Source organism: Felis catus, chromosome A1, assembly GCF_018350175.1.
Source record: "Felis catus isolate Fca126 chromosome A1, F.catus_Fca126_mat1.0, whole genome shotgun sequence".
NCBI lineage: Eukaryota > Metazoa > Chordata > Mammalia > Carnivora > Felidae > Felis > Felis catus.
In genome coordinates, this window is record NC_058368.1 from 226,210,050 (window position 1) to 226,225,930 (window position 15,881).

The 15,881-nt window shown below is 40.5% G+C and overlaps 1 protein-coding gene across 1 annotated transcript in view; it reads left to right on the forward strand.

The window, feature by feature from the left end:
- The window catches only part of MARCHF11 (membrane associated ring-CH-type finger 11), a 104,619-nt gene that overhangs the window by 69,904 nt on the left and 18,834 nt on the right, over positions 1–15,881 (forward strand). Inside the window, exon 3 of the mRNA XM_023239442.2 lies at positions 10,310–10,502. Within this exon, the coding sequence (XP_023095210.1) occupies positions 10,310–10,502 (193 nt within the window). The remainder of the gene's footprint in view (positions 1–10,309; positions 10,503–15,881) is intronic.

Below are 15,881 nucleotides of genomic sequence, written 5' to 3' on the forward strand. Positions count from 1 at the left end.
AGCTCCTATACGAAAACTTTTTACACCTTCTACTCCTTTGATCTACCTTTGTCCTGTGACTCTAGAGACAGCCAAGTAGGCTATTCTTCGGGACTTCATGTCCTATCCCAAGATTTGGCATCAAGTAAAGGACAGCTTTTATTACCAAGGTTTTTCTGGACACACATTTCTTTAGAAGGCTCACCTCACTCATGTAGTTAGTATCCTGGTCCCTGGACATTCACAGATGCCCCTCCCATGCAGCGTCCCTCCCCACTCCATATCACTGGGCTCTGCTAATTCTGCTTCTCACTTAGTAACCAAACTTTTACTTTAGATTAATTTCCTTCCCCTGTAGAACTAAGTTTTCAAACTTGGCAGGCTCTCTGGTCACTTTGGCCTACCTCTGGATCTGTGGTCCCTTTTAATTCATATGGGAGCAAAATCTAGCTACTAAGACCAACTCTTTTAGACAGTTGGTACTTGGCCTCGGACCGGGTTCACCTCGTCCCAATTCATCCAGGACTTGATTCTCCTGGCCCTGAAGTCAAAGCTCAGCCTCGCCTACTCATATGTCTAGCACAACTGAGCCCAATTGCTGTGAGGAAAGCTGAGAAGAATCTCCTTACCAGAGTCAAGTCTTAAAGGCCACCTTCTCCCAGGGGCTTTCTTCTGGGGGGCGAAAAATTTCTCTCCTTCTTCATTTCATCTTAGGACACAGACAGAGTCCTTGACAGTCCATTCCAGGAACCCCCAAGGTGGCCCTCACCTTGAGATTCTCAGTTTCTTCTCCCTGAGCTTCAAACCATATCGAGTACATCTCTGTAGTCCTGGTACATGGCTTGTCAAACCTCTTGGGATTTCCAGGTTTCTGGAAGAAAAAAACTTTCATTGGTGGTCTGAGCCCTGTACCATAGCACGAAGCCCTCACAACATGCCCTGGTACACATGGGGACCTGCCCACCCACTTCTCGGCTTTCCTGTTGGTCACATGATCTACTTCGAAGCATTTTAATTAAACCAAATGATGCTCTGTGGTCAAGACACAGCACCCTGCAGAATATGCATTACCGCCAGCTCTGGGAGTGGCAGTCAAGACTATTCCCTACAAGAAAGTGAGTCCAGAGAGTTTTCTGCCAAATTCTTGTGGAAACTGCAACCCATGATTTGGAGATTTGTTTTTCTTTTTTAATCACTGTGAGTTAAAAGTAGATTGATAATATCAACGGATCGGTGTTCATTTTAAATTCTAGAGCAGCGGCCTTTTTTTTTGAAAATGTAAACAATAACAAGAAACCTTTGTGCTTTGGATACTATTTTTCTTCCCCTTTAACTGTAGAACCTAAATTTAGGGAGAACAATTATCTGAACAATAGTGAGTCTTCATGAAAGCCATTTCTTTAAGTCCTCTTTATTTCAGCAGTAACTTGTAGATTATCTTTTAAACATTTTAGTCTTAAGTAATTTATGATTTATGGTATTTTTAATGTAGCGCTGTTTTTTGTAATTTTATTTTCCAACTTTTTGCGGGGGTATTTAATACAATTGATCTTTGTTTATTGACCTTGTATTTTGAGGCTTCGCGAAATTAACTTCCTAATTCTGTTAGGTTTTCTTGTGGATTTTCTAGGATTTTCTACATAGATCATCATATCATCTACAAATAGAAACCTTTTTTTTTTTCTTGACTTATTCCATTGACGAGGATGTCTATCTAGTTCACTAGTGCATAGGAGTAATAAGGGTGGACATCTCTACCCAGTTCCTGATCTTAGGGGGGGAAAGCATTCTTTCTTTTCCTCCACCATTAAGTATGATCCTAGCTTTAAGTCTTGTACATGCCCTTTACAGGTTAAGTTTTCTTTCTTTCCTAGTTTTCATCATGAATGGGTGTTTGTCATGTAACTTTATGCATCTTTCGGTAAGATCTGTTTCTTTTTTCTTTGCTTTTTTGTTTGTTAGTATTGTTAATTACATTGATTGACATTTTGTTATATCAATCTTTCATCCCTAGGATAAACCCGGCTCACTCATGATGCATTATTCTTTTTATTTTTTCCAATATATGAAATTTATTGTCAAATTGGTTTCCATACAACACCCAGTGCTCATCCCAAAAGGTGCCTTCCTCAATACCCATCACCCACCCTCCCCTCCCTCCCACCCCCCATCAACCCTCAGTTTGTTCTCAGTTTTTAAGAGTCTCTTGTGCTTTGGCTCTCTCCCACTCTAACCTCTTTTTTTTTTTCCTTCCCCTCCCCCATGGGTTTCTGTTAAGTTTCTCAGGATCCACATAAGAGTGAAACCATATGGTATCTGTCTTTCTCTGTATGGCTTATTTCACTTAGCATCACACTCTCCAGTTCCATCCACGTTGCTACAAAGGGCCATATTTCGTTCTTTCTCATTGCCACGTAGTACTCCATTGTGTATATAAACCACAATTTCTTTATCCATTCATCAGTTGATGGACATTTAGGCTCTTTCCATAATTTGGCTATTGTTGAGAGTGCTGCTATAAACATTGGGGTACAAGTGCCCCTATGCATCAGTACTCCTGTATCCCTTGGGTAAATTCCTAGCAGTGCTATTGCTGGGTCATAGGGTAGGTCTATTTTTAATTTTCTGAGGAACCTCCACACTGCTTTCCAGAGTGGCTGCACCAATTTGCATTCCCACCAACAGTGCAAGAGGGTTCCTGTTTCTCCATATCCTCGCCAGCTGCATTATTCTTTTTATACACTACTGGATTTGCTAGTATTTTGTAGAGGATTATGTTTTCGTTTATGCTCATAGGGAGTATTAGTCTGGAATTTTTTTGTATACATATTTTTCTTTTTGGGGTTTTGGTATCAGGGTCTTGCACGACCTTATAAAATATCTTGGGAAATGTTCTGTCTTCTTTTGTCGTCTGATAGAGTATATGTAACTTTGATATCATTTTTTTCTAAATGTCTGATAAAATTTCCCAGTAAAACCATCTGGTCCAAGAGGTGTTTGTTCATTTGTGGAAGTCTTTTAATTATAAGTACAATTATTTTGTAAAGGGTTATTCATACATTCTATTTCTTCTTGAGTCAATTTTGATAAGTTATGTTTTGCAAATAACTCATCTATTTCATCTCTATTATTGAATTAATTGGCATAAGACTGTTTATGATATGTTCTTATTACTCTTTTTATCTGTAGGATCAGTCATGTTATGTTCCCAATTTTATTTCTTAATTAGCCTTGCTAGAGTTCTATCAGTTTTTGTTAGCTATTTTAAAGAAGGAGTTCCGTGTTTTCCTATTTATTTTCTCTAAGTTGTTTAGATTTTGCTTCTCTCAAAGAACAATTTTTCACCTTTCTCAGGCAAAGCAAATTCTCTTTTGTCTGATTACCATTTCAGCTCTGATAAGTTTATGAGGATGCTTTTCTAGCAGAGAAGACCCACACCGAAGCATGAAATCACGTTTAATATGCAGCTTATAAATACAACTCTACAAAGAAGGGGCATATAACTAACTGAATGTTGTATCCGCATGTCAGGTTGATTACACATAGAGATGTTTTCTACCAGCATTTCAAATCCCAACTTATAGTGGCTCAATTTAAATACCATCTAAAGATGATTGAAAATAGGTTTTAGCTAAATTCACTTTTCTGAAGAGGACATTTCTTAAGAACAGGTTCTCCCTCCTGTGACACTGGTAAGTGATCCCACCTGTCATACTGCATGCTATAAATCATCATACTACAAATCTATTAGCTTATGATTCATATCTGGCCTGCCTTTTAAAAACAAAGGTGAAACAGTTTTAGAATGAAGGATTTAATGCACACTCAATGAACCTACTTTCCTTGAGTTCAATTTCATTCCCTCTGAGCATGTGTTATTTTCGGGGAGGAAATTGGGTTCTAAATTGAGAAGGTGCATTAACTATTTCAGACAACAGAATGACAGGTACATCTTTCTAAATAGCTTCCTGGAGGCCCGATGGAGCGTATGCCTTTCTCCAGTTCTTATCTTACTGGCTGGAAGTGACTGATACCAGGAGACGACTTGCTCTTACCTTGGCTTGGGCTCCCGTAACTTCTTTAAAGAAAATTCCCAGCTTTTTCTTTCATCCTTTTTTCTCTGAAGGAAGTTATAAATCTGTGCTAATCAGTTAGATTTCATTGGGAAAGGCAACCATTTTGCCATGGTTTCACAGCAGTCTGTGGCAATTAGTGGGGTAGTTATTTAATTTTCCGGGAAGAATGCCACACAGACATGGACCCTCACACACAACGATACCCAGTTCCGGGCCATGTACGTTGTCTGTGTCTTTTTAGGACTGGTGGGCCTTTCTTGGTGCATCTCTGAACAGCTGTGTTTAATGAGAGTATTAAATAATTTCCAATGTGTATTTATTTATTTCCTTTCAAACTTCATTAAAATAAAATGATACATCTCCTTGAGGTTGTCTTCTTTACATTAGTATTCAGTTAACAAACTGCAAATTTCAGACTCAAGAAGTATTGAATGCCATTTAGAAAGTGATCGGTGATATTTCGTTGGGACTCTGCGGTGCTGAACTGCTTTTCGCATATGTTGACTTTTCCCTAACTGTAGAGGTATAATTTTTATGGAGGTATGGTTATGCCCAGTTTGTTTTCACTTTCAAATACAGGATGTGTCAGTTGATGCAGGTGGCGAGAAGGGCATTTCAGAAAGAACTTGGGCTTTGGAAACAGATCACAGTTTAAATTCTCACTTCTCTACTCTTTGGTGGCTTGGCCAGAGCTGGAACTTTATCTTGGAGCAAGACTAGAATGGAGGTGCAGAGAATATCATTGTGACAGTCAGATAGATGATGGAAACTGAAGTCAGGATACCATGTAGTGAAGCATTTCCTGGGTCTGTACAGCTGTTTGGTGAGTATCAGGGGGGATGAGGCTGAGCCTCTGCCTTCATGAAACTTGCAGTCTGTGGACAACAGGGAGATAATCACCTGGGATCCAAGAGAGAAATTCACACCACACAGAAGTAGAAACAGTGGATTATGGGGTCCAGACGGGGGAATCTGCACGAGGAGAGGCGGGGACGGCTTTTTAGAAGAGGTGGCATTAAAGCCAGTTAAGGATGGGTGAGAGATTTCAGCCCGTGAGGAAGGGGAGAAGGGCATGGCATGCTGAAAAAGAGACATGCTCAAAGGCAGAGAGAGACCAAAATAAAAAGTAAGTACATGCATTTGGGACAATACAGGCAGGCAGATTAAGCAGAATTGAGGAATGTACACATCCCTCCCTCTTTCTTCTTTCCTTCCTTCTTTCTTCCATTTTCCCTTCCCCCTTCCCTCCTTCCCTCCTTCCTTTCCTTCCTCCTCATTTCCTTCTTTCCCCCTTCCTTCCCTCTCTTCCTCATCATATCCCTCTATCCCTTCCTTTCATCCTTCCTGCAACAGTTATATGCCAAGGACTCAGAATATGTGCTGAGCCATATGTGTAGCCTTCCTTCCTGGGACTCCTTTCATTAGGAATGTAGACTTGGGGCTGCCACGGGGGACCAAGGCATGAGTCACGGCTAGCAGTCCAGCTGGAGAGCTATTTCAGGAGACCATAGAAGACAGACTTGAAGCTGTTACCAGGAAAATTGTGGTGTCACTGCAAAAACAGGGTGTGAGCCGTTAACTGTCATCAGAGCGTAGTAGAATTATCGTATGGTATAGGTGACCCTTGGACAACACAGCTTGGAACGGCGTGAGTCCACTTATACACGGATTTTTTTTTTTTTTTGGATAAATGCAGTACCCTACTGCAAATATGTTATTTTCTCTTCCTTATGATTTTCTTAACATTTTTTTTCCCTCTAGCTCACTTTGTCACAAGAATGCAGCATGTAACTCACAAAGTATGAGTCAGTCGACTGTTTATGTCATTGCTAAGGTTTCCTATCAATAGTGGGCTATTAGTAGTTAAGTCTGGGGGGATTCAGAAGTTGTACATGGGTTTCCTGCTGGAGAGGGGGTTGGTTCCCCTAACCCCCGTGTTGTTCATGGGTCAGGTCTATAAGAGAGTGAACCTAGGAGCCAGACTGCCTGGGTTTATATGGCAGCCTTAGCCCTTAGTAGGTGTATCACCTTGGGCGAATTGTTTGACTTCTCTCTGCCTCAGGTTCCTCATCTTTAAAATGGAGATCGTAATAGTACGTTCCTCACAGAGTCGTTGTGGGAATTAAGTGAGTTAATATGCATAACCTCCTAGAAAAGTGCCTGGGACATACTGGCCCTATATAACCATAGACTATGTTTATTACATTACTTCTAGTACATTGCATGAGGATGAACTTTCAAAAGAGGAACCGCTCGGTCCCACTTTTGCTAGAAACAATACATCCAATAGTTTGTGTAGAAGTGAGCATCTTTTCAGGAAGATAAAAGCCAAACATATTCCAATATTATGGAAAGAAATAAATCACAGCAATTCTGTAGAGTCAATCTGCTCATTGTTATAGTACTTACCTTTCCAAACTTGGGAAGAAATGTAAATAAACACGCATATTACATACGCTTACATATTAAGTTTTAGAGGTGAAAAGTATGTTCAGCAGTTGACAGATTCTGTTCAAATATCAGAAATGTCTTACAGACTGAAATCCAAGCCTTGGATACCATTGGGATAGCCTCGAGAGACTCATCCTCTATTTTTATTGTCTAAGCTAATGGTCCATTAACACAGCTTCTTGAGGCTAAGCTCGCTAGATAATGTGTGCCTTCTAGGGCAAAGACGCCAGGTGGGTGTTTCCTAGTGGTGGAAAGCAACATTATTTTTCCTAGGGGAAGAATGTGAACAATCCCACTTTTTTGCATAATGGTAACAATAATAAGAACATTATATAACGGGCAAAGAAATTGCCAAGATGACATCAGCGTTCAAAGGGAAAATCCCCATGTTCATAATCAGTTTAATGATTTTGGTTTCAATACTGGCTTGCCCTCATTAGCTATTCAGATAAACGGTGCTAATTTTAAGGATCATCAGTATATGAAGAACATCGACGCCCTTTCAGACTCATTGGCATATTTGCATTAGCGGACTGATATAAAACCAAAACTTTCAGGAAGCTTTTTATAGCGTTTGAGCAGTGTTTCCTTCTTTAGAAATAAACTTCCAAAGTCTCAACATTATTTCTGACCTTATTTCTTATCTCCACAACACAAAATAATTTCTATGATAATAATAAATAAGCATCTCAGGGTATGAGAACTGAGAGTTATGCTCTTTTTTTTTCCCTGGCTTTCTGGACGTAATTTTAAACACCTTAATTTCAAACTGCCAGGTATTTGAATTTTAAGCCATTTTCAATTTGGTGTCACCAAACAAGTGTGCAACGTCAATGGTTCTTATTCCTGGTAAGTCTGTCCATTCACTCATTCTCCTTCCCTGCCAGGTAATAGTTAAGCTTCATGTGTCAGAAGATTCCCAACACAGGGCTCCTGGGTGGCTCATTCAGTTAGGTGTCGGACAATTGATCTCAGCTCAGGTCTTGTTCTTGGGGTCATGGGTTCAAGCTCTGCATTGGGCTCTGGGCTGGGTGTGAAGTCTACTTAAAAAAAAAAAAAAGCTGCCCAACCCGGAGTGGCCTCTCTGCCCTCTCAGTCATGCTGACTCTCAGATGTGACCCACCACAACTTCCTGTGTCCCAGGAGACACTTCAGCTTCATCCGTCCCTCCTGATCAGTTCACCAAAATCTAAGTGGTTAGTAGGACCTCACCGCATATGCCTATGACCACCATGTTTCGCTAAATCGCCACGCGGGCAGTCTTGGATCAATTAACTACTAAGCCTAATTGAAGCTCAATATAATGAATTGTACAATATTGAGCTGTCTAAATTTAATTCTGCTAAAATTACGGAATGAATCTGGAACATAAAGGATTCCTGAAAAAGGAAAATAGGTATCAGTAAAGACCACTTTTGATAAATCCTTCTTACTTACCGCTCGCTGCTTACCCAAGACTCTGGTGAATCTGGCTTATGTATTTTGGAACATATTGTTCACCATATGAAAATCACACACACACACACACACGCACACACACACACACACACACACCACTTGTGTTCCTTTGCCTTGTGGATTTAAAAGCATGCTTTGTTCTCATCTATCTGACGTGATTAATAAATTGATAGAACACCATAATGCATAGAGATGTGATAGCAGCCATCTGGGATGGATGTTGGTTGGAAGTTATTTTCTACTTAGCTTTCCGTGTTGTGGTATTTAAGGCAAAACTTTAACAAGCACCAAAACTAAACTAAGACAACAACTAATACTTCACACGTGTTTGGTGACGCCAAATTAAAAAAAAAATCAGTGTTTATGTATTTATTTTTGAAAGAGAGAGAGCACGAGATGGAGAGAGGCAAAGAGAGAAGGAGAGAGAATCCCAAGTAGCCTCTGCATTGTTAGCACAGAGCCCGATGTGAGGCTCTAATCCACGAACTGTGAGATCATGACCTGAGCTGAAACTAAGAGTCAGACGCTCAATGGACTAGGCCGCCCAGGTGCTGCTAAAATGGCTTTAAATTCAATTGCCTGGCAGTTTAAAATTACGTCAGGAAGCCAGAAAAAAACAAAACAAAACAATAGCTTCAAGTACATGCTTGAAGTAAATTGATTCATTTGTAATGATAAAATCATATTGACTAATTTAATTATTATTCATCCAGAGTTGTAAACCAAAAGCCAGTTTTCGATAATCGAATCTGCATCTTAAAATCATTAGAAATACGTTTCTTATGGAATTCCACAGAATGGTCATTTGGTTATAAAATTTTTAAAGGAAGGGGCGCCTGGGTGGCTCAGTCGGTTAAGCGTCCGACTTCGGCTCAGGTCATGATCTCATGGTTCGTGAGTTCAAGCCCCACGTCAGGCTCTGTGCTGACAGCTCAGAGCCTGGAGCCTGCTTCGGATTCTGTGTCTCCCTCTCTCTCTGCTCTTCCCCTGCTCACATGCTGTCTCTATCTTAGAAATAAATAAAGATTAAAATAAAATAAATAAAAGAAAATAAAATATTTAAAAGAAAAATAAATGACCCTAGAGAATTAAATGTTTCATATGCATTTTTGTATTTAATCTTTAATAAATGTAGAGTTTAATAATATCTATGAATATGCAAGGTAAAAATGCATATTTGAATATAATATATAAATTATTTATGATGAGAGACAGAAGCAATGAGGGAGAAGAGGGAGTCATGGGTAGTGACAGACTTACCATTTGGGATCCACATATTCAGACTTAAGGTAAGTAAAGAGTTTGAGGAAATATCGGATTCACCCAGTGGATGCTGGTTGTTCAAGCTCATTTGTTTTTAAAGCTTATTTAAACTGTTTAGGAATTCTTCTGACAAGCCATATGTTGCAACAGCCAGAGCCCTTTCACACAGAATAAAATTGTGCAGGTTGTTTTGAGTTTCATTGTTTACTGACAAACCATAATAGCAATCCTAGTCTTGTTTCTGTCTCAATTATGCAAAAGGGAGAACATGACTAATTAATCCTTTCAAGTTGATAACACTCTTGAAAGACTTTTGATCATTTGGACTGTAAAATCCTCACAAATACTGATACTTAGGATACCAAATTATTCTCCCCATTGACTAGTGTGGTACTTACACGGTTTGTGAATTTCAAAGATATTCCATTTGTTTACCAATTCGAAATCTTGACAAAAATGGCTTCACAGATCACTCACTAGATAATTAAAATTCAGTAATATCTGAGTATATGAAATGTACCAGTAACAGATAATGTACAATTTTATAGTTCTTTTAGAATTCTAGTGTATTACTTTAATGACTTTTGCATTGATGTCCTTATGTAACTTATGTATTTGTTTCTTACATTTTTTTTTTTGCAAAAGCAAGAGACAGTTCCCCTTTTTTGCAGTAGCCAAATGTGCTAAAAAGCAAAATAAGTTTCCAAATAAAGGAGACTTCAACGCATATCTTCGGAGTATATTTAATTTTGTGCATGCATGAAAGATAATAATGTGATCCCAGGTACTAAATATTCCTCAGCCATTCGCTTGCAGTACTGTTATCTGGAATAAAACTAGATTAAATGTGCAGAGCGGTGAATTACTGAAAATAATGAAGCTAAGGCAATTCATTAATCTTTATCTGCTTGTCTATTTTTTATAGCCGGGATGAAATGGAAAAATTCATTTGGGGGCTGATCAGATCGAAAAGCGTCTAACATTATGAAGAGAAACATGGGGCTGAAAATGTTTTTTTTTTTTTTTTCCTTTTTGAATTGAACACAGCACCTTTTTCTTACATGCCTCTGTTTTTCTTTTAGTGGCAAAGCATTTCTATAACACTGGTTGAGAAAGTTCAGATGATTGCTGTAATCCTAGGATCCCTGTTCTTAATAGCAAGTATGACCTGGCTCCTCTGGTCTGCCTTCAGCCCCTATGCAGTGTGGCAGAGGAAGGACATCCTTTTTCAAATCTGCTATGGAATGTATGGTTTTATGGATCTAGTGTGCATAGGTAAGACCATGCCGTTGAACGTTAACAAACTGTCAGTAATCCATTTCTTTCAGCTGTTTTACTTTCGCCAGTGGGATCTGGGGTAGAACGTTGTGGTTCACGGGATCTCGGTTCTCCAGGTACTTAACTGTCTGGGGTGTCACAATCGGGCCGCTTTCCTCAAAACGCATAGCGTCTATATACCCAAGTTGTTGCAAAAAATTTAACAGAGTAATGCCCATTTGAAGTGACTTGTTTTGCAAGGTAAAGGAAGGAAGAGTGGAAGAAATTATTGGGGGGGGGCAAAATAAGGTCATTTATTTCTATGGCATGAGAGCAAATCAGCCCCCTTTCACCAAGCTGGGAAGGCATTGACTGGTGACGGTGGTGGTCTGTGCATTTGGGGAGAGGAGGGACAGACCCCTGGTGGTCCTACCTCGTGGTCAAGTGACTCAGGTGCCTCGAGGGCACAAAGTACTCCTTGGCGGGATGGGGGCTGGGGGTCAGTTTCTCCTATCACCTGTGCCTCTTTGTTTTGCTTAATACATTCAGTGGCTTAGAAGAGAAAAAGGAGCAAACATTTTGGCTTAAACAGATCCCTACGAAAAAAAAAAAAGGTTATTTGCACGTTCCTCTTGACTGATCTGCTGTTTCCCCAATACCAAGAGAAAGTGGAAGCCAATTCATGCAGCAGTTATGTGGCGTGTAATTACGCAGTTATCACACTGGCGCTGTGATGGTGTCTGGTTGGCAGTGGGGGGCGGGCACATAGAGGGGCCACGCGGTCTCGAGGGGACTGTCCCTGCTCTGATGTGGTTGCAGCTCGGTGGGGCGTAAAAAGAGCTGAGAGAGGCAGCCGTGGTTTAGAGCAATGGTCCTACCGCTGCTTCTTAAGAAGTGCACATTCTCAGGCTCCACCTCGTCTGCCAAATCAGAAATTTCAGGATTGGGGCCCCCGGCCGCCTGTGCATCACAAGTCCCCTGGGATTCTGAGGCACGCTGAAGCTTGGGGGACGCTGGTTGAAGGGAATGGTGCAATTTGGGATCCAGTGACTCGGTTTCCAATCCTGGGCTCTGTGGGGACTAATCAACTCTCTCTCTCCGTGTCCTGGATGGAAATAATAATCCCTAGCACACAGGCCCAAATCAAGGAAATCATGATTAGAACCAATTATGTTATTAATTGGAAGTTACAGATTAAAGGTATTTGAATAAGTCACAAACATTAAAGCAACTCAAATCATTCACATTAATGCCTGTGCTCACTAGAGCCTTAATTTCACTAGCAGTTTAAATATCTTCAGTCACTTTTTCTAAAAGAACCCTATACATTTTAAAATAGGATTAGCCAGAATTTCCTCTCTTTCTCCTTCCTCCCTTGTCACTAGCACAAGACTAATAGGAAAGAAAATGATCAAATTGCAGGCCAGGAAGGGAAAAAGGAGGTGTGGGGGGGAAACGTCATGAATAATATGTAAACTGAGCAGATGTTGCCTGAATAATGGAGCTAATGATGTGTATGAACAATTTGCATTAAATGTGATAATGCACTTGTAAGCATTTGGAAATGCTAAATCTCTATACAAATATAATCTCTAGGGTATTGCTCTAAATAAAGAAGAGTCACAAAACTGTTCTACAAATTCCTTAATAAATTCAGAGATAGATAGTATTTATTTTTTTTCACCATAAATGTTATAAAATGTGGTATTCCGTTGATACGAAAAGGAGAGATGAAAAACAAAGAAACCATTAGGCTTCCAGTCGAACGTGGAGGGAAAAAGTCCCATTGGCTTTGATATCATTACAGCACTAAGAAACGAACGTATATTTATACATCCTGGTTAGGAAATCATTATCCTGGCTTTCCTTTCTTCTTTTTTTTAATGTTTATTTACTATTGCGAGACAGAGAGAGAGAGGGCATAAGCTGGGGAGAGGCAAGAGAGACAGACAGACAGACAGAATCTGAAGCAGGCTTCAAGCTCTGAGCTGTCAGCACAGAGTCCAATGCGGGGCTGGACCCCACGAACCATATGAGATCATGTTCTGAGCCGAAGTAGGATGCTTAACCGACAGAATCATGCACCCCCATTATCCTGGTTTTCAAAGCTTGCATTTAGTACCAAGTTACCTTATCTTAAATTTTGATTGCTAATGCCAGTTTCTTAATCAAAATTATTAAATTTTGGTTTTAAACGCATAGGCCTATGGACTAATGATTTTTGGCAGAATATGGACATATTTGGGCTTTCCTTTTGAAATCTCGGTATTTGCCCATTTTATGAAGTCAAGTTTCTTAGGAACACAAACCAATCAACATTTTCCTGGCTTACACTTTGGAGAGTGCATTTTTATTGAAGTTTTAAATAATGACAATAACCTATCATTGCATTCTAACTCATTAAATCCAAATCTCACCCTTGCAGGATTTATTTGTATATTTTTTAAAATTTTTTTAACGTTTATTTATTTTTGAGACAGAGAGAGACAGAGCATGAACAGGGGAGGGTCAGAGAGAGGGCGACACAGAATCTGAAGCAGGCTCCAGGCTCCGAGCTGTCAGCACAGAGCCCGACGCAGGGCTCGAACTCACGGACCGCGAGATCATGACCTGAGCCGAAGTCGGCCGCTTAACCGACTGAGCCACCCAGGCGCCCCAGGATTTATTTGTATTTTTTGAAAAATGTCAAAGAATTCAGGTTGAACAACCTTGTTCGTTTTCAGAGAGTATCTTATTTTTTTCCTCAAGAAATTGGGAAACCACTATAGCCAAGTTAGCAAATACACATGCAGGTTGTCAATAGCCAGCTGGATCATAGCCAATAATAGCTCCGGCAAATTAATTCAAGGGTCTGTTAATTGCATGTAGATAGTAACAAAGTAGGTTACATTGATTACGCCTCCAATCCCCCTGACTGCAGGAGTCTGAGGGTGAAAGCAGGTTACCCTCTGAGCCCAGTTTGGTCGGGTCAATAAATATTTATTGAAAACCTTCTTTGTGTCAGACACAGTGCTAGGTGCTGGGAATACAAATCAGAGTGGGTCATTATCCCACCCCCACGGAGCTCCCAGCCACACAAGAGGACAGGCATGTCAGTAGGTAATTAGAATCTGGTGGAATGTGCACAGTTCTGGAAGCAGGCACAGGAGGTGGGCAAAGCAGGGAGACATGACTGCTGGGATGTCGTATGCAAGGAGGGGGTGGTTCCAGGCAGGTTTCACGGGGAGGTGACAGCCAAGCAGGCTGATGGATGAGTACATGCATGGCAAGTGGGGAGATGGCCCCTTGTCACTGGTGGAGGAGGTAAGATTGGCTCCCCTTTCGGAGGGCGTTAAAGTACTTGGGAACATTCCCACATTCCTGTGTGCCGAAGCTTTTCAAACTTGTTTATACTTCAGTGAGAAGGAACAGGCTGGCAGCTTCATAAATCTTCTGTTTAAAAAAAAAATAATTCGGAAAATCCGTAGATTATTCCTGAATCAACAAATGTTATAATCCAGCCAGTGTTTGTAATGCTTAGGAAGAGGTTGTTGTTGGATTGTTCAATAAAAATGTAAAGATGTGTAGAAAATGTATTTACTCAGGGAAATTCGTTAACTTCTTTCTACACATAGTGGGTTTGGTTTTTGCTTTTATTCATGATTAATTGATACATTTTCTGCTTTCCCGAGAGTCAGTTTTTTCTTGCTATTAAAGTTTTGAATTCTCCCTGGGTTCTAGGTGCCATTGTCATTGCAATGCCTGGATTAGGGCTGTCCAGTAGAATTTACTGCAGTGTATCTGTTGTCCAGGACCACCAACCCTAGCTACGTTTGGCTCTTGAACACTTGAAATGTGGTTCGTGAGAAGAGAAACAGAATTTTTTTTTTTCAACGTTTTTTATTTATTTTTGGGACAGAGAGAGACAGAGCATGAACGGGGGAGGGGCAGAGAGAGAGGGAGACACAGAATCGGAAACAGGCTCCAGGCTCCGAGCCATCAGCCCAGAGCCTGACGTGGGGCTCGAACTCACGGACCGCGAGATCGTGACCTGGCTGAAGTCGGGCGCTTAACCGACTGCGCCACCCAGGCGCCCCGAGAAACAGAATTTTAAAGTCAATTTATTTAAATTGACTTAAATTTAAATAAATAGCCACATGTGGCTGGTGGCTATTATATTGGACAGTACCGATCCTAGATGATGATTCAACTTGAATGTGTAAGGGTTCGATGAACACAATCCCCATCGCCTATATAACCAGGTTGTATTTACTAAATCACAAAGTGGCCGTGTGCCAAGAGAGATGGAGAAAGTAAGAATGAGTTGAAGATCGTTAAGAGAAGATATTAAAGGTCAGAGGGTGGTGGTCGAGAGGTCGATGGAGAACCATGAAAGGGAAATGTGTCTTAAGGAAATCGAAGTACAAAAAGGTAACTTTATATCATACAGGGGGAGCTCTTTTAAGTATTTAAATATTTGACATTCCAACTATAATTGTGTACCAGGAAAACTAATATAAAGGATTTAAATCACTGAGATGTTTTAGCCTGGGACAGTAAGTTAGGGACAATAGTCAAAGCAAGCTCGTTTGTGTTGGCTCCCCCCTAAGAAGATTTGCACGGTGGGCAAAGGAAGGTTATGAAACCCAGAAATGAAAAGCAAATGCATGGTGGAAGGCTTTGGGCTCAGGATTTGGTTCTTAAGTCTATACTCTTGCACATTGAGAAATTAAAAGGCTATCGCTTCCATTGACTGATTCAGAGGAAGCTTGTTCCGTAAGAGGAATGCATTCAGTAGTGACCCAGAGTCAGCCATGAGGAAAGGAGGTCATTTGATGAACTTGCATCCAAAAAGTGAGGGCAGTAGTTACCACGTCATTTGAGTGTCTGGTAGAACCTGATGAGGTGGGTTCAATTTTCTGTCAAAGCAATAAAATGAAACTAGAACCCAGTTAGTGGGATTCCTGAATTCGGGATAGCAGTGCTTATGCTTAATTTCATTAACACTCTAAATTAGTGCCGAATCCATGTCTGGAATATGTTTTGAGCTTCCTTGAGATACCATTGAAGGGGCTGGTTATGGCCACAAAATTTAAGCGGCGCCTGGGTGGCTCAGTCGGTCAAGCATCCGACTCTGGCTCAGGTCATGACCTCGCGGTTCTTGGGTTCGAGCCCTGTGTCAGACTCTGTGCTGACAGCTTGGAGCCTGCTTCAAATTCTGTGTCTCCCTCTCTCTCCCTGCCCCTCCCCTGCTCGCACCCTGTCTCCCTCTCTCTCATCTATGGATAATACAACATTAAAAAAAATTTAAGAACGTGGATCACTTTGTTCTTTTAAAAAAATCTCTTAATTGTCCACATAGTATAAACATATACATATTCAAATAAACCCATTTTATGAATATATAAAGTTTAAAAA